We start from the raw sequence: 22101 nt of genomic DNA on the forward strand, positions 1-22101 counted from the left end.
ACTCCTGAGCTCAAACGATCCTCCCGCCTTGGTCTCCCAGAGTGCTAGGATTACAGGCGTGAGCCACAATGCCAGGCCAATATCTCTCAAAGTATGGAAGTTTTGCATTTTTATGCAGCTATGTGTTCTGACCTTTTCCTTAATCAATTCTGAGGTCTATACCTTGCCTAATAATACCTTCTCTACCCTAAGAATTAAAGATCATTCTTTTATATTTGTTTGTAATATGTTTAGTTTTGTTTTAGAAGTTTAATTCATCTATAATTTGTTTTCATGTAAGATATGAGACAGGGATATAATTCAGCTTTTATCTAAATGCACAGCCAACTGTTCCAAACCATTATTTGATTAATCCATCCTTTTCATAAAGGTATGAAATGTCTTTTTAATCACATATTAAGTTCTCATAAATATTATCCATTTGTAAATCTTAATCTATTTTCTATACCAGTTCCACATGTTTATTAAGTTAGTAGGCAATATTTGATAAGGCAAACCCTTATGCCATTATTCTTCCTTTTCAAACATTTCTTGCCATTATTTCATTATGAGGAAAAAAATGCTTTTTGTAAAAGAGGAATGATCTTAGATAACAAAGCCTTAATTGAAAGAAATACACATACATAAAATTACAAAAGTGTCATTCCATCTTATTCATTTACCCTTTCCTAGAAGAACTAACAGTTAGCATTAGCATGACCTTTAACTTACAAAGCATTTTCACATTCATTATGGAAGAATGACACTTTGTCAAAGAAAATAATTCACTCATTTTAATATTAATAAATACATTCCAACTGAGCTTAACACTTCATTGCCAAAATATATTTTAAAATGCTGATGTTTCAGCAACCAAAGTTTATGCTAAATAAAACAGTAACTCATATATGTTGTACCACGCATGCAGATTAAATAGCAAATCAAAAGCACAATCATGTAGCTATTATGTATTATAATGTAACACTGATTACTTAGAATACCTCCATTCTTTGGACCAAATAAAACTTTTAGTAATAAAATAAATCACAAAAGATACAAAATTAACTCATCTTAAGTCATTCAGATTTTTATTATACAAAAATCTGTTATCTATCTTGCTACACAGTTGTGAATTTCAACTTTGCTACTAAGTTGGACCTACGGAACTTTTCCTTAAAAAAAAAACAAACCAAACTTACATTTTTCACTATAGATGATCTGGACCACTGGATTGGGACCATCATTCTGTGGCACCGGATCTATATCAGCCCATTCTGCTCTGTCCCTGAAAATATACATACATTTTCCCCCAGTGGTTACATTTAAACACATAAGAAAAAGAACTCTGGTGTTTTTAAAATTGCAACACTTACATTAATACCAGTAACATAGAGATCTTAATGTAATCATGATTGGATTCTTTATGACCAAGTTCTGCTGCTTTGCTTTACACAGTAAACTTTCAAAGTAAAATTAAAATAAAACAAATAACTTATAGATTAAAGTGAATAAGTCAATAGTTTTCAAATTTCAAGCTTAATAAGTGGAAAATATATGTTTGCAGCAAGTACACAACAGACTTAACTTAGAAATCAATCCAACTCATTGGACTAACAAGATTCTTTGGAGTTAGTCAGCACTTTTAAAAAATCTGAGTAACAATGTACTAGGAACTGACATTTTAAAATAAAAGTAAACATTAAGTTCCTCTATACTAGAGAGGAGGCCCAAGTGGTCATTAATAAGAAAGCAAGCTCCTCAGGAATCAGACAACTGCCTAAGCTGAAATACTTGCTCTACCACCTACTAGCTGTGCGACCTTGAGAAAGGTACTAAACCTCTTTTGTGCCTCAGTTTCTTCATTTATAAAATGAAGATGATAATATTACCAACCAACTTTAGAAGGCTGTTTTGAGGAATAAATGATATAACAGATGTTAAGCTGGCTGGATGTAAAACATCCACAGCATACATTCAATGAATACTACTCATAATCAATCCTATTAAATAAAATAACAGTATACAGTAGCAACAGTGCGTGCTTATAGAACTGCCAGTGTGAACTGTGTGAACTGCCCGGTGTGAACAAATCTGTTTTAACCACTCTTTCACTTATATCCTTTTCCTTTCACCCACTCTTTACTTCTCTATACTGATCAGCTACCGACAGAGATGCTGTGGCATCCAGACAATCCTGAAATTGTGTCCATTATACATGAAGAACCACAAGGGACACGAGTGCCTGTGATGTGAACCCAGGAGCCTTCGGAAGCGCTTAGGAAAAGCAAGGTTGTCATTCAGTCAACGGGAAATCAGACACAGTCAGGTGAAAAACCGGCCACCACGACCAATTTAAATCAATAAAACATAGTATGCTCCAGCAAAAAAAAAAAGCCTGGATAGTGACTTCCATTCATAAAATCAAGGCAAACAAGCCACCTCATGGGTTTACCTAGAACTACAGAAGAAGAGTAAGGCATACGGCAACTGTCCCTGCAGCTTCACAGGAAACTAGGAATCAGCGAAGAACCGACGGAAACGAGGCGGGAAGTCACAGCAGCGCCCACCACACGCGGTTGTTCGCGCGGGAGGCGCTGCAGGGACGCTGACCAGAGCGCACGCAACGCCTGTCCGCGCCCTCCGGCCCGGAGGGTCCCGGGCGCCGATACCGCCCGCGCGGAAACGCCGCCGCCCTGACGGCGTCACAGCGCTCCCGCTTCAGGAGAGCGACCCGCGGGACACCTCGTCTTTAGAGAGAGCGAATCTGGCCCTTACTAAAAAAACTGCCTTTTGCCCGGCTACCCAAACCGCGCCCTAGCCTCTGCGCTCGGCGTGCAGCTCGAGGACCAGCGGAGAGCGCTCCGCGCCCGCGGCAGAAATCGAGGAGCCGCTCAGATTGGCGAACCGCGACTCCCAAGCAGCGGGAGAGTGCCGCCCGGCGCTCCGCGATCTCCACGCCGCCGGCCCGCGGGCTCGGCGCGCACGGGTGGCGGGCGGGCCCCGCCCGGCCCGACGGCGGGACGCCGGAACTTCGGCCGCGAGCGCGGGCCGGGGCGCGGCGCCAAGCCTAGCGAAGGGCTGTCCGCGCCGCGGCGCCGCCGCTGGGGCGTTACCTGTACAGGACATAGGTGGGCGAGTCCAGGCTCAGGAACCCGTCGTCCATAGGGGACGCCACCGCTTCTCCGGCCTCGGCCGCCATCGTCTCTTCCGGCTGCTGCTGGGGAGGCGATGGGTGCGGCTGGGGCGGCGGCTGCTCCGGCGGACCCGGCTCGCCGCCTTGCGCAGCCTCCCCGACGCCCTCGGTGGCCGCCATCTCGCCTCGGCCCTCAGCGGAGACGGAGGCCCCGCCTCGAGGCCCCGCCCCTTGCCCCGTCGGCGGCCCGTTTCCGGTTTCTCGCTTCCTGCCATAGAGATGCGGGCCAGAGAGCCCACGCGGCGGCCGGGAGCTGAGCGCTGCGCCCGTGGGCTGGCGTGGCGGGTGGCTGGTGAGGGTGCGCGACTCTGCGGAGGGGCTGCGGACTTCTCCAGCTGCTTCTCACCAGAGGCTGAGGCAGGAGGATCAGTTGAGCCCAGGAGTGTGAGGTTGCTGTGAGCGAGGCTGACGCCACGGCACTCTAGTCTGGGCAACAGAGCACGACTCTGTCTCAAAAAACAAAACAAAAAAGTATTGGTAGATGTCTTTTTAGGGAGCGTATCCGGGAAGGCTTTTCTGGGGACCTTTGAGCAGCGACCTGGAAGAGGGAAATGCCTGCGTGGTACATAGACCCAGAAGTGCATGCTTAGCACGGTCTTACTCCGGAGAGGAGGCCCGCATAACTGAGGCCCTGTGAATGTGGGGAAGGAATTGGTAGGACATAAGGCTAAAGAGAAGCCAGGGGCCATGATAAGAATTGGTGGTGTGACCTAAAATAAAATTGTAAGGCTCACGCCCCCACAGGCTAAGTGGACCCGCTGGTGGCCAAAGGAATATCCTAAAACTAAATTGCCTGCCAGGAGGAGAGAGGTCAGACATGCCTCGTCGTGCCCACCACCCTCCTTGGGGACATAGATTGTAACCCATTAACAGACCTAAGGGATGCAAGACGAACCTGCAGGTCCTCAGTTTACGCTACAAATCTATGTCTGGTGGCTTAGCTCTGATAAAAGTTCCTTAGGTTGAAGTGTTCCAAGCCTCTGGACAAAGCTTCATGTCTTTAACCAATTACAAGTCAAAGAATTTTTAAACCCACCTATAACCTGTAAGCACCCACTTCCAGATGGCCCACCTTTATGGGCCAAACCAATGTGTGATTCCCATGTACTGATTTATGATTTATCTGTAATCCGTGTCTCCCTGAAATATATAAAACCCAACTGTAACCCAGCCACAGCAAGTCCACTTGCTCAAGGCTTCTTGGGAGTGGCTCCAGGTCATGGTCCTCAAATTTGGCTCAGAGTAAATGTCTTTCAATTTATTTTAGAGAGTTTGGCTTTTTTCCCGTTGACAGTGATTTTAATTTTTTTATTGTGGTAAAATATACATAACACAAATGTTACCATTTTCACTATATTTATGTTATACAGATGCTCTTCTATTTATGATGGGGTTACATCTCAATAAACCCATCATAAATTAAAAATATTGTGAGATGAAAATGTATTTATTGCACCTAACCTACTGAACATCATAATGTAAAGTTCTTCGGCGGCAAAAGAAACAGACAAAGATGTAAGGTTGGTGGCAGGCCCCCTCCCTTCCCTAGATCAAAAAAGAAAAGTCTCATGAGACCAGACCCACCAAGGACCTGCCAAGTGTTAGGGCCTAGGGCCCATAGATAGCCAATTACCAGCCATTAGCTTCTGTATTATGCTTGCTTGCTTAGGAGAGTGGAAAATCTTCAGTTGACTCTTATCTGACTCCACACCCGCCATCCTGACTCTGCTATTGTGATTAAGTTTAGAAACTAAGGAGAAGGGTGGTGGTACATGACACAACTGCCCACAAAATATAGCCTCTAGGCCAGGGTCGAAGCGCCCCTGGACCCCTGAGGCACCTGACATGCTTCGTGAGCCCAGTGAAATCCGTTCTGGCTTAGATCACAGGATGCACGATGTACTGCAACTAAGACTGATGTTGTCCGTAAATTAAGAACTTCAGAGGCGTCCTCTTGGCTAAATCTTAGCTGCAGCCAATGACTCCTACAAAACCCATCTCAAGGCTCCAACCCCCGAATTGTGCTGAAACAAGATAAGATTGTAAGATTAATGCTTTCTCTCACTTCTATAAAAGTGCTTGCTAATCAGTTTGAGTGTGTTTTTTGCCTTTAAAAGAGGGCTGTTTTTCCATTCTCATCACTACTTTCTGTGCCTGCCTCTCTGCAGGACAGGAGTAGTCCTGGCCAGTAAATAAAGACTCACAATGTGGCCCAATTTGGTTTCTAAGGTGGTCTTTTTTCGCACTTCGGACTGTAACACAAGGACGACTGACCCACTGAAAACTACCACACCCAGATAAGAAAGTTTTGGCTTCTGGATTCTACAAATACTGCCAGTCCCTCCTATTTCTCAATGACCACCAAAGGTCGCCCCAGCTCTTCCTGCCAAAAGTCCCTAGCCCAGCCCAAACAGTATAAAAGACCTTACCCCCTTCAAACGGGGGGCAACGTATGGGGCGCCCTCTGTGGGGGCCCCAGAAAGCCAAATGGTTTGGTTTAGCACTCTTTCTCTCTCTCTGTCTTTTCTTTTCGCTGCCGCTGAAAAACCTTACATTTGGTGCTGAAACCTGGGGAGGGAGTCTTGGCCCTGCCAGCCTGCCTCAGGGCCGTGGTCGCGCCATCTCCTCTCGTGTCTTCCTGACCAGCCTGAGCAAGAGTGAGACCCCGTCTCTACACAAATAGAAAAATTAGCCGGGCATGGTGGCGCATGTCTGTAGTCACAGCTATTCAGGAGGCTGAGGCAGGAGGATCGCTTGAGTCCAGGAGTGTGAGGCTGTTGTGAGCTAGGCTGATGCTCAGGGCAACAGAGTGAGACTCTGTCTCAAAAAGAAAAGAAATCTTTCCTTATTCCCTCTACCCCCTACCATTCCTAGTCTCCACTCTCCTCTGTTCTACTTTTTGCTATGAGATCAACTTGCTGAAACTTCCACATATGAGTTAAAACATACGGCATTTAACTTTCTGTTCCTGGTTTATTTCACTTAACATGTGTTCCATCCATGTTGCTGCAAATGATAGGATATCATTCTTTTTCACTGCCAAATAGTATTCCATCACACACACACACACACTACATTTTCTATATCTATTTAACTGTTCTTAGACACCTAGGTTATTACATTTCTTGGCTATTGTGAACAGTGGGGGTGCAAATGTCTCTTCAATATATTGATTTCCTTACTTTTGGATAAATGGCCAGTAGTGGGATTGCTGGATCATGTGGTATATCTATGTCTAGTTGTTTGAGGAACCTCCATACTGTTCTTCAACGTGGAGAACTAGTTAACCTTCCCACCAAAAGTGTATATGCGTTCCCTCCTGCATCCTTGCCATCATTTATTATTTTTTGTCTTTTTGATAAGTCATCCTAATTGGGATGAGATGGTATCTCATTGTGATTTTGATTTACATTTCCTGTTGAGTAGTGATGTTGAGCATTAAAAAAAATATTTTTTTTGGCCGTTTGTATGTCATCTTTTGAGAAATGTCTGCTTAGATCATTTGCCCATTTTTTAAAGGGATTTTTGGGTTTTTACTGTTGAGATATTTGAGTTCCTTGTATATTCTGGATTTTAATTCAGTGTTGGACAAATAGTGGATTAAATATCCACTGATATTCATAAGGTCCTGAGTGTCTCGGATATTTCCAAGTGCAAATATCTTCTATCATTCTGTAGGCTGCCTTTTCACTCTGTTGATTGGTTCAGTTTGCTAGTATTTTGTTGAGGATTTTTACATCTATATTCATCAGGGATATTAGCCTCTAGTTTTCATTTTTTGTTGTGTCCTTGTCTGGTTTTGGTATCCAGGTTATGCTTGCTTTGTAGAAAGAGTTAGGAAGAGCTCCCTTTGCTTCAGTTTTCTGAAATAGTTTGAGAAAAGTTGGTATTAATTCTTCTTTAAAGATTTGGTAAAATTCAGCAGTGAAGCCATCAGGTCCTGGACTTGTTTTCATTGACTTTTTTTTTTTTTTTTTTTTGAGACAGAGTCTCACTCTGTTGCCTGGGCTAGAGTGAGTGCCGTGGCGTCAGCCTAGCTTACGGCAACCTCAAACTCCTGGGCTCAAACAATCCTTCTGCCTTAGCCTCCCGAGAAGCCGGGACTACAAGGATGTGCCACTATGCCTAGCTAATTTTTTCCAAATATTTTTAGTTGGCCAATTCATTTCTTTCTATTTTTAGTAGAGATGGAGTCTCACTCTTGCTCAGGCTGGTCTCGAACTCCTAACCTTGAGTGATCTGCCCGCCTTGGCCTCCCAGAGTGCTAGGATTACAGGCATGAGCTACCATGCCTGGCTATATCCTTCGTTCTTAATTCCTCTCTTATTGTTTACTCCTGTGGTTGGTTGGTTTTCTGTAGTGATAAGGTATGATTCCTTTCTCTTTCTCCTTTATGTATCAGCTCTACCAGTGAGCTTTGCATGTTTTCATCATGGTGGTTCAATAACATTGAAAAATCTTTTTATTTCTAGATGTAAGACTCCCTCGAGCATTTCTCATGAAGCTGATCTGGTGATGATGAATTCCCTTAGTTTTCGCATGTTTGTGAGAGATTTTACTTCCCCTTCATTTCTGAAGGATGGCTTTGCTGGGTAAATATTCTTGGCTGAATTTTTTTTTCTTTCACTACTTTGAATATATTAATCTCATCTCATTCTCTTCTGACCTGTAAGGTTTTTGCTGAGAAATGTGCTATAAATACAATGGGGATTCCTTTATACGTGAGTTGATGCTTTTCTCTTGCTGTTTTGAGAACTCTTTCTTTGCCTCTTACTCTTGACAATTTGACTGTAATATGCCTTGGAGAGAACTTGTTTCAGTCGAATCTATTTGGAGTTCTTTAGGTGTCCTAAAGGATCAGAATGTCTATCTGTCACCTAAGACTTAGGAAGTTTTCAGCTATTATTTCATCAAATATGTTTTCTACATATTTAGATGTAGAAATATACATATTTTCTGTTCTGCGCTGCAGTAAATGTGCTTGTTGTTGAAATTTAAAAATGGGAAGAGATTTTTGCTGCAGACGTATGTTCTCCATGGCGGAAATGTTCCTTCTTTTTGAATCCAGAGTGGCAGGTGTGGCACATTGGTCATTCTTCACTGAGCAGTGGAGTATATCCCGCCGGCCCCTCGCCGTGGTCTGTCTGTGACGGTTTTGACAAACACAAGAATGACTGAAGGGCTCCTGAGGCCGGGTGGCAAGGGGCTGGCAGCTTTCACCTGGGTGCCCTGGAGCTCTTGGCTGGGGGAAGCCAGCTGCCTGCGGTAAACACACCTAACCCGAGACTTCATTTTGTGAGAAAATCCAAACGCGTCATGTCAGGAGGTTGTGCAGAGACCCGCTTGACGGCCCTCAGGTGTGCCCCCACGCCAGCCCAGGGCACGTGGGAGGACGAGCCCACAGGTGACCGCAGTCTCAGACGTCACCTAAGCGCAGCTGCACGGGGCCCACCTGGGGACGGTGGCACCTGTCTCCGGGATTAGGAGGGAAAACGTCTCTTCCTCTAGGTGTGGAGCGGTTGCGATTACAGGACAGCAGCATAGATATATCTAGAGCAACTGGCAGGCTTTCTGCTGGGTGATACTTCTGTCTGTGAACTTCAAATGCTAAACTTAATATAGTTATCTCCAAGCTAATGAGTGAAGAAAACTTATATTTATATCTTTCTGATGTTAGAATGTTACATTAAATGCACATTAAAGTGGGAATTATTTTGGCTTTGTGCATACTAGTTTTTTTAATCTTGCGGACTTCACTTTGGAATTACTGAGTTGAGTATTTTAATGTAAATAAATACAATCAAATTCTATACTGCTATTATCACTGAAGATGCCAGATTTCAATAATTTTTAGGGTAAGATGGGGGAAAGGGTGAATTGTAAGGGTCTAAAACGGTAGGAAAGGGGGCATTTACTGCCTACGTAGGATGTTTCAACAATAATACTTCATATTGTGAATTAAATCGCCACAAAGAATGCTGTACTGTCAGTAGTAAAACTGACCATGCTAACATGCTAACTCTGGAGAGAAGCCGCCATGTTGACTTTTATCCCCAAGAACTTTGGCCAGTCAGGTTAGAAACATTAAGCACCAGCCTAAATCAACACAAAATCTATCACATGTATTGGAAAAAACTCAAAGAATATTCCTGATTTAAAATAAATCAGGGACATAATCTTTAAATTGACAGGACACCATGGCAAGTGCCAAAGGCAAGTAGAAGAATACAACCAGAAAATTAGTAAATGTGTTTATCACACTAAGAGCAGAAAAAAAAAATCTAAGCTGAATTTTTATACAAGTCTTTATTTACAACTTGTTTAACAACTGTACACTTTTTGTAGCCTTGAAAACGTTTTTTTACTTGAATGGGAAAATATAGTTTGACCAAATCTTAACTTTATTCTTCATATACATATACATATATTATATGCATACATATAAACACATACATATAATTAATACCACAAGTTGGCAGTCATAAAATTAAAATGAATATGTGATATAAAAAAGAAATATAAGATTTCAAAAACTAAAAATCCATTTTCTTGTGGTTTCTTGGACTTTGTTTCTGTGATTTTAGCTAAAATTTCTTACTAAGGCTCTTTGACAAGTCATTTACCTCAAAAAACAGTGAGAAAATCCATCAGTCTCAACACATAGTAAACAGTTGGTAAACTCTAAGTAAACAGGTGGAAAAATGCTTGGACACCATTATATACAATGTTGCTCAATCTGTGTTGCGTTTCATCTGTGAAGTGAGAAATTTAGAGTCCTATGTGGACATTATTTTTGGATTACAATGACAAAGAATGAAATCGTAAATTCAATAGTCAGCCAGAAATACGAATATAGCTAGCAGTATCCTTTTTGCAAAGACTGAAATGCAAGGAGGAAAACTACAATGTCAAATAAGAAACCAACAACAGTTCACAGAACAACTACTACGTGAGATGTGAGTGCAGGCCTTTAGGAGGAAAACTACAATGTCAAATAAGAAACCAACAACAGTTCACAGAACAACTACTACGTGAGATGTGAGTACAGGCCTTTGAGAGCCCAGACCTCAATGAACACAGCTCCAGCTCCAATGGACGAAGGTGTTTTCCAGCTCATCTAGAAAGTTTAAAAAATACTATAGGGGAAAAAAAATGCCTCTTTCTATCTCCAAACTTTTTATAGAATTTATTAATCAAAATATGGCAAATTATATTATTACATGTGTGAATTTTACCGTTCATTATATAATCAAAAATTGGGTGTTACAAATGGTGAGCAATTGTCAAAACATAAAAATTGCAAAACAAGTTAAACCTGGAAATTATTTTCTGAGTACAAAGCATTCTTAATTCTACAGGACCTGTAAAAATCAAAGTTTGTGACAGCCATGACATTTTGGTGCATCTGAATTATAAATAACTAAGGCTATTAAGAAACAAAAAATCTACTGTTAAAAAATTTAAAGGCCTGAACTCATTGATTGGCATTTGTGTACAGTCATTTCTTGTATTTGTAGTAAAATGCTACTATTTCTTAGCATATTGAAAATTTACCTTAACTAATATGGATCTCTGCAGAACATATTAAGCTAGGCCACCAAGAAAATAATAAACTGAAATCACACCATTTACTCATCTGTCCTTGAACTGCAATAAGAATTTCATCATAACTTGCTTGGAATTTGACACTACTGGACCAAGTCTGTTGTTTAATTATAAACATTATAAAAGGAAGAAGAAAGCATTAAGCTTTTAACTAAGCACCAGCAGACTCAAAAGGATTATGATCAGTCCATTATTTTCATTGAAAGATTCAAAGACATGTCACTATTGACCCTTTCAGTTATGTCAAGCACTCTAGTAAGTAAATTAATAAATATTTAATATTTTCATTAGCTAAGTCACTGGAATAGTAATGTTTGCTTCATACATAAAAATTTAATTTGATTCATAACCCAAGTTAGTAAGAGCAGGAAGCTATGAAAAAAAAAAGGAAATTATTTGCATTTTGATGTATCTTTCAGGTAGAAGACAGTCAAATGTGACTTTTGGGAGAAATGTTTAAAGGAATAGAAACAAAAAAACTGTTGGCAACTTTCATTAGATCTATATAGATTTAAAAGTAATAGAAGAAAGAATATGATGAAGTTTATCAAAAAAATTTTTTTTTTTGAGACAGAGTCTCGCTCTGTTGCCCGGGCTAGAGTGCCGTGGCGTCAGCCTAGCTCACAGCAACTTCAAACTCCTGGGCTCAAGCGATCCTCCTGCCTCAGCCTCCCGAGTAGCTGGGGCTGCAGGCATGCGCCACCATGCCCAGCTAATTTTTTCTATATATATATATATTTTTTTTTTTAGTTGTCCAGCTAATATCTTTCTATTTTTTTAGTAGAGACGGGGTCTCGTTCTTGCTCAGGCTGGTCTCGAACTCCTGAGCTCAAACGATCCTCCTGCCTAGGTTTCCCAGAGTGCTAGGATTACAAGCGTGAGCCACCACACCTGGCCTCAATTTTTATTTAAAAATAAATTAGGCATTCATATCAGTTTGCTTGTTGTTAGACAACTATATATCGCCAATTTTAAAAAGAACATAGAAAAAAGGAAGAAGACTCTGAAGATATTAAGAATGATTTATGAAATGATATAATCATATTGCTTGAAAAATAAAGTACTGAGAATCTGTTTTTAAGAAAGAATATATTGAAAACTAGCTTAAAGGAATGGGATTTTGACTTTTCCAAGGTCCTTAAAAAGGGTTAGTATTAGCTTTTTATTATATAAGAAAAAAGGCTTTTTTTAACTATGGTGGTAAAATCTAAGAGTTGTCCTAAGTTAATTCACTGCCTTTATTGTGTCTTCAATTGTGGGCATTACAAGTGTCGTCAAATAGCATTTTTTTACAATGATAGAAATGTTCTCTGAGTTGTCTGATAGGGAACCACTGTCACATGTGACTACTGAGCACTTGAAATGTGGCTAGGACTGAGAAACTGAAGTTTTAATTTTATTTAATTTTAATTAATTGTAATTTAAATTGCCACATGTGGCTAGTGGCTACTGCACTGATCTATAAGCTACTCTTATGTAGACTAACAAGAAGACAACGGAAGTTAAGATACTTAGAGACTTATCTGTTCAAAAATTAATTCGTGGAAGATAGAACATTGTATTTTGACCTAATGTGTCTGTGCACGTTTAATTTTTAGTTTTTTACTTTGGGAGGAACAAAAGCAGCTCTTTCCCTCAAAGGTCAGAGTCTAGACCTTTCTCTAGGTGACCTGCCTGAACAGGGAGTGACACAGAAGAAAACACTACAGAAGCTTTATACTCTAAAAGCACGTCTCTCATCTAAAAACAAAATAACACAACTCTGAAAAAAATGTTCTTATGAGCAAATCTCCCTTTTCTTTGGTAATAATCATATCCATGTTTATGTAACAACAAATATTTCAGTGCTTTTGGACTATGATTTGAATATTAATATATTCAAGTTACAAATGGAAAAGTCCTGGTTCCTCAAAAACAAAAAAACAACAACTAAAAACCCAATAGAACAAGCTAAAAACTTTGCTACATATGAACTTAAGAAAATGGCCAAGTTCCTAAAGCCCATCTTTTATAGCACAACTAAGACTATTTCTGTAGCATTTTGGCGTCTCTGACTTGCCAGCCCCTGGGTGGGCTGTCTCCTGCCTTTAGGTGCATGCAATAATGAAGAGATTATTAAAGTTGGGGGCAGTTTGCAGGCTTGTGTTTCAGGAGGCAGGCAATCAAAGCTAAGTACATCTTCTGATTAACCACAGGATTGTTTAGTTTTTATTAATACAGCTCCAGAAAACACCAAGTTTCAAGTGTGTTTGCATTTGAGAGGATTTGGCTACATGATATTATGTTGTAAGAGTCTTTTTAATGTGACATGTAAAAAGTAATCCATTCCCGATAGCCCCATCCCAGCTTCAAATGGATTTCTAGGCTTAGAACTTCAGACTCCTGGCTCTGAGATATTAAAAGAAAATGCCAGAAAGGTAGAGAAGAATTAAAGTAATGATCTAATATTAGTAAAGTGCTATAAATCTTACAGTGTACTACATAAATGATTAGAGGTAACAGTAAATAATATTAAGATAGTCATCTCTAATAGAGGTGTAAATAAAATGAACACTCTATAGAATATATATGGTAATCACTGTCCATAGGTTGACAAATACAACAAAAATAAACACAAGTTCTTTTTATTAACTTCACAACATAATTGCTAAAGTAATTATTTTCCTTCATTAACTCAGAGACCCCTCAAGTGATAATGCCTGTTCAGAAGTCTCCCATGCATATTAAAGCCTTAGCATGTTTTGGTAGTTTTCTCTTGCTTTTGAGACAGAGTTTTGCTTTATTGCCCAGGCTAGAGTGAGTGCCGTGGCATCAGCCTAGCTCACAGCAACCTCCAACTCCTGGGCTCAAGTGATCCTTCTGCCTCAGCCTCCTGAGTAGCTGGGACTACAGGCACGCACCACCATGCCCGGCTAATTTTTTCTCTATATATATATATATATATATATATATATATATATATATATATATATATATATATATTAGTTGGCCAATTAAATTCTATTTATAGTAGAGACGGGGTCTCGCTCTTGCTCAGGCTGGTTTCAAACTCCTGACCTTGAGCAATCCGTCCGCCTTGGCCTCCCAGAGTGCTAGGATTACAGGCGTGAGCCACCGCGCCCAGCCAGTAGTTTTCTTTTCCTCACTTTGGGGTTGCTTGTCTCATGATATTGAATTCCTCCTTTAGACTCTACATAGATATACTTCAGGATTTGACAGACCCATGGGCCTAAAATTTTGAGGCTGTGGACACCTCTGATTTCATCTTTAGACCTGAAGCACCTAATTCTGAGCCTGATACTCATGTATCAGATACACAAAGGCTCACTTTGAATATACTCTTTTAAAAAGTGTCTACTTTTGCCTTCATTTTAAACAAACCTATATATGGGGCTACTGTGTGTAAATAGGCCATGATATTGAGCCTGTGGTTTGTAACTAGGTGTAGGTAACAGCACAGCTGGTCACAGACTTCTCACCTCATCAAACCACTGTATCCTTAATGGCCTAAAATCACTACCTTAGATTTAGTAATGGCTTAACGGTCTCAAAATGAAAATAAATATTTCCCCCTCCACTAATAAACATACAGTTATGTGCTTAGTTAATGCCCACTGAAAAGGAGAACTAGAAAATAAATTTTTGTCTACTCTTATTGAATGATCATGTAATAAAGACAGAAGATTTTATGTAAACTGTTACTTTAGGAACGCTTGTTTAGAAAGTGCAAGTTTCACTGTGTTAGTACTTCTACCTGCCTAGGTATTTATTTATAACTAGGCCAATTCTTATCCCCCAAATCCATTCTATTTTCTAGGAATGCATTTGCCTTGTTAGTCTTTTGCTACTTTCTTAGATTTCTATTGTTACTTACATACAGCATGCAAACCTAATCTTACTGGAAAATATAAGAAAACAAAAATACTAAAGAAAGATATCAAGTAATTCTGATATCTATCTAACTATTTATCTTAGGAAAACTTACAGACTCCCCACAATCACCAAAACTCACATACCTGCCATAATTAGGTTCAGGTCACTTGTTTCTTAAATAAACTAACATCCCTTTCTCTATCATTTCAGTGCAAGGTGAAGAATCCAAGGATATTCATGTTTTGAGACAACATGAAATATAAATTTTATCAGTTTTTATATTCATAAAGATCACACATATGAATTAGGTAAAAGGCTGCTTAAAAACGAAATAATCCATAGATACTCCCAGAACGTCATCAGTGGTTTAGAAGAGATGGATCCCACCACATTTGTGCTTTTCTTCAGTTCATAGAAGGGAAGTAAAATATTAACACTTCTGTTTAAAAAGCTTCTGCACAGCCAAAGAAACTGTCAAAAGAGCAAACAGACAACCCACAGAATGGGAGAAAATTTTTGCAAGCTACACATCTGATAAAGGGCTCATAACTAGAATCTATTTAGAACTCAGGAAAATCAGCAAGGAAAAAATCAAACAATCCTATCAAAAAATGGGCAAAGGACATGAACAGAAACTTCTCAAAAGAAGACAGAATAAGGGCCAACAAACATATGAAAAAATGCTCAATATCTCTAATCATCAGGGAAATGCAAATCAAAACCACAATGAGATATCACTTAACTCCAGTGAGAATGGCCTTTATCAAGTCCCCAAGCAACAAATGCTGGCGTGGATGCGGAGAGAGAGGAACACTCCTATGCTGCTGGTAGGACTGCAAACTAGTTCAACCTCTGTGGAAAGCAATATGGAGATACCTCAAAGCGATACAAGTAGATCTACCATTTGATCCAGCAATCCCACTACTGGGCATCTACCCAAAAGACCAAAAGTCACTTTATGAAAGACACCTGCACTGGAATGATTATCGCAGCACAATTCACAATTGCAAAGCTGTGGAACCCCCAAGTGCCCATCAATTCATGAGTGGATTAATAAAATGTGGTATATGTATACCATACTCAGCTTTAAGAAACAATGGTGATATAGCACCTCTTGTATATTCCTGGATACAGCTGGAACCCATTCTACTACGTGAAGTATCTCAAGAACGGAAAAACCAGCACCACATGTACTCACCAGCAAAGTGGTATTAACGGATGAACACCTAAGTGGACATATAGGAGTAACATTTATCGGGTGTCAGGAGGGTGGGAGGGGGCAGGAGGGGATGGGTCTATACAACCACAACGAGTAAGATGTGCAACGTTTGGGGGATGGACACGCTTGAAGCTCTGACTCGAGGGGGTGAGGGGGCATCGGCAATATATGTAACCTTAACACTTGTACCCCCATAATACGCTAAAAATTTAAAAAAAAAAACCACTTCTGTAATTTGGGGGAACGGGAGGGGTAGAAATGATTATAGCTATATCAGCAGCAAATTATATTTGTTAGGCTCCTGAGAAGTGAACAGTATCTACTGCAAAACTTTAGAACATTTCTATGCTAAAACTGGACAATAAAACAACATTTTCAAATATTTAAATATTTCAAATATTTTGAAAATAAAATTTTCAAAAAGGAATACACACTAATTGTTATTTAAATATTTATAGAAAGTAAAAAATTGGATGACATACATTGAGAATAGCCTTCCTCATTTAAAAAAATTCATGATATAAAATATTCAAATCATTTTAGTCATAAAGAATATGCTCTGGCCGGGCACAGTGGCTCACGCCTGTAATCCTAGCATTCTGGGAGGCTGAGGAGGGAGGATAGTTTGAGCGCAGGAGTTCAAGACCAGCCTGAGCAAGAGCGAGACCCCGTCTCCACTAAAAATAGAAACAAATTAGCTGGACAACTAAAAATATATATATCAAAAAAATTAGCTGGGCATGGTGGCGCATGCCTGTAGTCCCAGCTACTTGGGAGGCTGAGGCAGGAGGCAGGAGGATCGTTTGAGCCCAGGAGTTGGAGGTTGCTGTGAGCTAGGCTCACGCCACGGCACTCACTCTAGCCTGGGGAACAGAGTGAGATCACTCTGTCTCAAAAAAAAAAAAAAAAAAAAAAAGAATATGCTCTGAAACATCTTTCTGAATGTAATGTACTGGGTTGGATAATTATCAAAGCTGCCATTTTGATAGGATTATAGGAAGAGAGATTATCTTTATTGAATGGAAAACCCTTTTAACCTATAAAGAGGGAAAAATAAACAAAACATGATAAAATAATTTTCAACAGTTCTGACACCCCATTTTATTTTGCTCAGTGCAGTCTTTCATCCTTCGGGTGTCGGGGGCTTCACTGTTAGTACCTAACAGTGGCACATCAGTCTGATGGCCATTTCTAGGCACAGTCCCTTCATCATGTGAGGATAAAAAGTCACAACAAGAACATTTTGTCTTCATGTTGTTATTTTGCCCTTAACAAAAAAATAAGATGCCAAGCACTTTCCTCTCCCTTCAGAATCAAAGATTGTTCTTATCCACGTGGCTGTAGACTAGCTAGGTTTCTAGTAGCCGTGGGTTGTGGGTGATTTTTCAGATAAATCTCACATGTTCCATCTGAGGATAACTGTGACACTTTCAGAGTCTGAGATCTGGACAGATTAAATGCAGAGAATTAAGGGAATTTTTAAAAGTTTAGATTTTTGTTTCAAGAAATTCTCATATTGTGATAAAAATTTTCAAGTTTTTGACATGATATCATCATTAAAACAACAAATGAATGCTTGTGTGAGAGCAAACCTCTCTCACATCATTACTCAGTTAACAAGAATAACCCTAATGCTACTGAAAAGGAGACATGAACAGAGTGGCTTACAAATATTAATAAAACAAATCTTTTCTTTAACCTAACTCATCTTTCACTCACCAACCACTCACTACTGATCTATCTGCACAGCACATAGTTATAGTTAGTTGCTTTGTGAGAACTAATAAACAGGCTGATGTTTCTGATTAGGTCACATTTAGCTTAATTTTGTATAATTGAGCTTTTATTATATTAACAAAACAATAAAACCTCAACAAAATTACAGACCACAATATTACCTTTATTATAATGTAATCATCTCATTAAGCCAATTTTACCAAATTATGGATATCTAATAGAAATAAATCAATCTTGATAAATTTTGGAACATGAGTCTTTTTTATTTATTTTTTGAGACAGAGTCTCACTCTGTTGCCCGGGCTTAGAGTGCCATGGCATCAGCTTAGCTCACAGCAACCTCACACTCCTGGGCTCAAGCGATCCTCCTGCCACAGCCTCCCGAGTAGCTGGGACTACAGGCATGCGCCACCAGGCCCGGCTAATTTTTTCTATATATTTTTAGTTGGCCAATTAATTTCTTTCTACTTTTAGTAGAGACGGGGTCTCTCTCCTGCTCAGGCTGGTCTCCAATTCCTGAGCTCAAACGATCCGCCCGCCTCAGCCTCCCAAAGTGCTAGGATTACAGGCATGAGCCACCACACCTGGCCTGGGTCCTTTATTTAGGGACTTTTTCTTGGTTATTATCAAGTAGTTCGACAAATGATAAAAAGATCTGATTGATGTGGTGGCTCACGCTTGTAATCCTAGCATTCTGGTAGGCCGAGGCTGGTGGATTGCTCAAGGTGGATTGCTCAAGGGTTCAAAACCAGCCTGAGCAAGAGCGAGACCCATCTCTACAATAAATAGAAATTAATTGGCCAACTAATATATATACAAAAAATTAGCTGGGCATTGTGGCACATGCCTGTAGTCCCAGCTGCTCGGGAGGCTGAGGCAGTAGGATCCCTTGAGCTCAGGAGTTTGAGGTTGCTGTGAGCTAGGCCGACACCACAGCACTCACTCTAGCCTGGGCAACAAAGAGAGACTCTGTCTCAAAAAAAAAAAAAAAAAAAAGATCTGATTGAGTTTTTCAAAGTTCTTTTAAAATAAGTACAATTGCATAATTTATTCTCTTTTCAGATGTTATAAACTACTGTTTTGCTGGATTCTTTTCCTATTACAAACTTAAATACATACTGTGGAACACAAAGGTTGCTTTAATATTCTTTAGTTGTTACCTTTATACTCTTACCCTGGTTAGAATGAGAACAGAACATTAGCTGTTTCTTTACAAGAATTCAGACACTGGTGACAGCTCACTCCAACCTAACACAACCAACACTGTGTTTACTCCACTGCTGATGCTGGTCCTAGCTCCACTGCACAAGCAACAGTGGCTCCATGCAGCGAATGTACACAAGGAGTTTGTGAAAATACAGCACAGCATTACTCACATCTAGATAAGGCTCCTAATGTCTTTTAACTTCCAGATAGTCCATACATCATCACAATCCTCCTGAGAATTTATTACTCATTACTGGAAAAATAGAAATATCATCAACCTTGTCCAAAGCTGGGCAAAAGAAACAGTTGCCACTGTTGATTATGTTTTATTCTTGGCTATGACACCTAAAAGTATATAAAGAAGCTATTTTTCATAAAAGCCTGTTTTGTTTTGTTTTTAAACATCATAAAATGTTTAGAAACAGAATTGCCTCTCTGTAATGAAAATAATAAACCAAATTTTAAAGGTGCCATAGAGGAGAGTGAAAGTTATAATGTCAACACCACGATGAGAGCTTACGACAGATGCTGGGGAAAAATCAGAAGTAAAACTCCTTTCTAGAAGCTTGGCACCTTTCCAACCCAATTAGAGAAAAATTACTGGGCGGGTGGGTGGGTAGGTAGGAGAACAGGACTGGGCAATAAATAGGGAACAAAAATTAAAGCTTCTTATCACAGAATAGAGTTCATTTAATCATAGTTCATAGACTCTTCATCTATCTCACCTGTACATATAATTTCCCAATAATTTAAATGTTATCAAGGTTAGTGTTCATGTCCTAATTTATTTTAAAAATAGCTGAATCCTTATGCTATTTGTAAAATAAGGGTAGGGAGTAAGAACCATCTTAGTTTTTAAGCTTTTATTGCAAAACTCTGCATGTGGATTAGGTCTGCCTGGCCTCCTGAAAGCCCACAGGGAGGCTCTCCCTTATCACTGATTCTTGATGCTTCATGGTCTCAGCAGGCAGAAGAGTTCATAGTGTGCTCAGACTTCTGTGCTGAATATAAAAAATTAGCACAATGCATGGAGTCATTTCTGTGTATATTCTAATACCTTTCTTCAAATATAGTTTCTGAGGACAAAGAAAAACACCACTGATTTTGAGGTCAACTTTCTTATATAAAAAGGAAATAAGGACTTAAAATTAAACACATGAACATAGTTTCTGAAAATTCTTAATTATATTTAGCTTAATTTAAAATTACTTATTTATATTTAATATACAGAACTAAATGAAATCTGAACTTCCAAATAGCAAGGACATGAAATGACATCCTCCTAGTAGGTGACCTATCTAAAAACAAACAAAAAACTGGCATAATTTCAGAAATTTTTGCTTTTAAAAAAAATGGGCTGCAGTACCAAAAAAGGGATGGTGGGAAATTTAAATATAATTTGGGACCAGATACTTAAACAAGTCAATGTGGAAAGTTAGACGGAAGGCATTTCATTTTCAAATGAATGATATTTTGCATTTATATAGCACCTTACATATACGAAGTGCTTTACTGTGATCACTTGATAGCCATTCATCAATGTAAATAAATGTGGTTTACAATCTATTGACAAAAGCAATAAGCACTTTGAGGCAACCGAATACCCAAGAAAATCTATTTAGTAACAAATTCTTGTACTAGTAAATAGATGTAAGAAAAAAATGTAGAGCCTTGTCATAATATCACATATAAAAAGTTACTTATTAATCTTAACGACTGATATTAAGATGTTAACTGTTAGAAATTACTGAGAAATGGAAGGGTTTATATTAAGGAATAAGCAAAACAAATGAGGCATAAGTGAACAAATACCCCAAAAGGTAAGGCTACATATAACTTGTAAGTATACGTATGAAAGATAAATCTTTCAGATGTGGAGAGCAACTGAAAGTATAAATGTCAACCACATTGCTAGAATCTGTTACTAAGATATTCCAAAACAAACAAAAAAATTAATGTACTATCTTTTTTCTTCTATAATATACCCCAAATAACCTCACCAATGCATTCACTTCTGCCAGCAAACAAGATATCAGGAAATAATGAAATTTTACATATTTATGTTTTAAAAATAGTCTCCAAATCTATGGACAAATTTAATTTCCTATAAAATAATGTGAAAACTCATTTTTTTCTCTAAATAATTCTATCAGGTGCCTTAAATAATATCTGATTAGCACCTCTGCCAATGTATTTAAGTCTTTGCAAAAAGAACACTTGTCGACCATTTTGTATAGTAAATATGCAAGTTATTTGAAGTGCATTTGGAAAACAATTGAAAACAGATTAATACATCATAAAAAGATTAATTCCATTTAAACAAAGACATCCTTATAAAGCATAACACATAGGCACAATAAGGAATATAAATTGTGTATCAATTATTGGCAGAAAATCTAATTCATTACAAAGCCTACACCTTTGGGGAAGAGGACATTTTCATACAAAGAAAAGTATTACACTATTATACAACATTTTTAATGTTGGACATGTATAAATTTTTGGCACATTAAAAGGAACAGAAAGGACTACAAAATAAAGGACAAAGAATCTAAAACAAAGATACAGGAGAGAGAAAAAGTCCTCAAATGGGAAACACTCTACGTTAACAGAGAAGAGAAACAAAAAATAAGCTGGTTGAATTTCCTGAAATGTTGTTATATGTAACAGAAGTATGCTTTGAATGCAGGTTGTTTTTTGTTTCTAATGGCAAGACTTCTCTACCTCGCTGTGGCTGGCTGAACATGGCCCGGGTAAGATCTCCGTGTGCTCGTTGCTTGCCTCTGCCTAGCCAGAAATGACTGCCCGGAACCTGTGCTAGCCAGTCTGTCTTCAGCTGCCTTTTTATGCAGAGTCATTCCCTGTACCAGGAAAAAAAAAAAAGAGTAATCAATGAAAAAATAGTGGAATATTCTCTGAAAAAAGAGTATTTCATCATGAAGAATTTTGTTACATTGCATCAAAAAGCACAATTAGGAATATTAATTCTACCCATTATAGATTAAAATCTTATAGAGGAATTTTAGTTCCAACAATTAGGTACGAATCTTTTGGAAAAATTCAGGCTTAATTGTCTGATTTCACAATAACCAAGACAATATATAATGGAGACAGATTTTCAAAATACATTACCCATATTCAATCATATTTCCCTTTCAGATTAAATGTATGAAGTGATTTTCCAAGAAAACAAGTGCAACTGATTGGTAGCAGTTGATTCACATGGGCTGTGGAAATCACTGGGCTTATTTAGAATAGAATAAGAACACAAATGCACTTGTTTCTTAAG

At 39.0% G+C, this 22101-nt stretch overlaps 2 protein-coding genes across 5 annotated transcripts in view; both read right to left on the reverse strand.

Annotated features, from left to right (window-relative positions):
* The window catches only part of FNTA (farnesyltransferase, CAAX box, subunit alpha), a 31763-nt gene extending 28420 nt beyond the window's left edge, over positions 1-3343 (reverse strand). The window contains exons 1-2 of one of the 2 annotated variants that reach the window (XR_012914715.1): positions 3093-3343; positions 1179-1264 (exon numbers count right to left, since the gene is read on the reverse strand). Coding sequence is in view for 1 of the 2 variants with exons in the window: in XM_012777365.3 (XP_012632819.2) it covers positions 1179-1264; positions 3093-3292 (286 nt within the window). In the remaining variant the exon portion in view is untranslated. The remainder of the gene's footprint in view (positions 1-1178; positions 1265-3092) is intronic. The other variant, XM_012777365.3, reaches the window with a different exon arrangement.
* A 6116-nt stretch (positions 3344-9459) lies between these two features.
* Positions 9460-22101, reverse strand: part of HOOK3 (hook microtubule tethering protein 3) — a 102881-nt gene continuing 90239 nt past the window's right edge. For all 3 annotated transcript variants that reach the window (XM_075997318.1, XM_012777367.3, XM_075997317.1), the window contains one exon: positions 9460-21673. In XM_075997318.1, coding sequence (XP_075853433.1) covers positions 21533-21673 — 141 coding nt within the window. In that variant the 3' untranslated portion in view covers positions 9460-21532. The remainder of the gene's footprint in view (positions 21674-22101) is intronic.

Source organism: Microcebus murinus, chromosome 24, assembly GCF_040939455.1.
Source record: "Microcebus murinus isolate Inina chromosome 24, M.murinus_Inina_mat1.0, whole genome shotgun sequence".
In the NCBI taxonomy this organism is placed as follows: Eukaryota; Metazoa; Chordata; class Mammalia; order Primates; family Cheirogaleidae; genus Microcebus; species Microcebus murinus.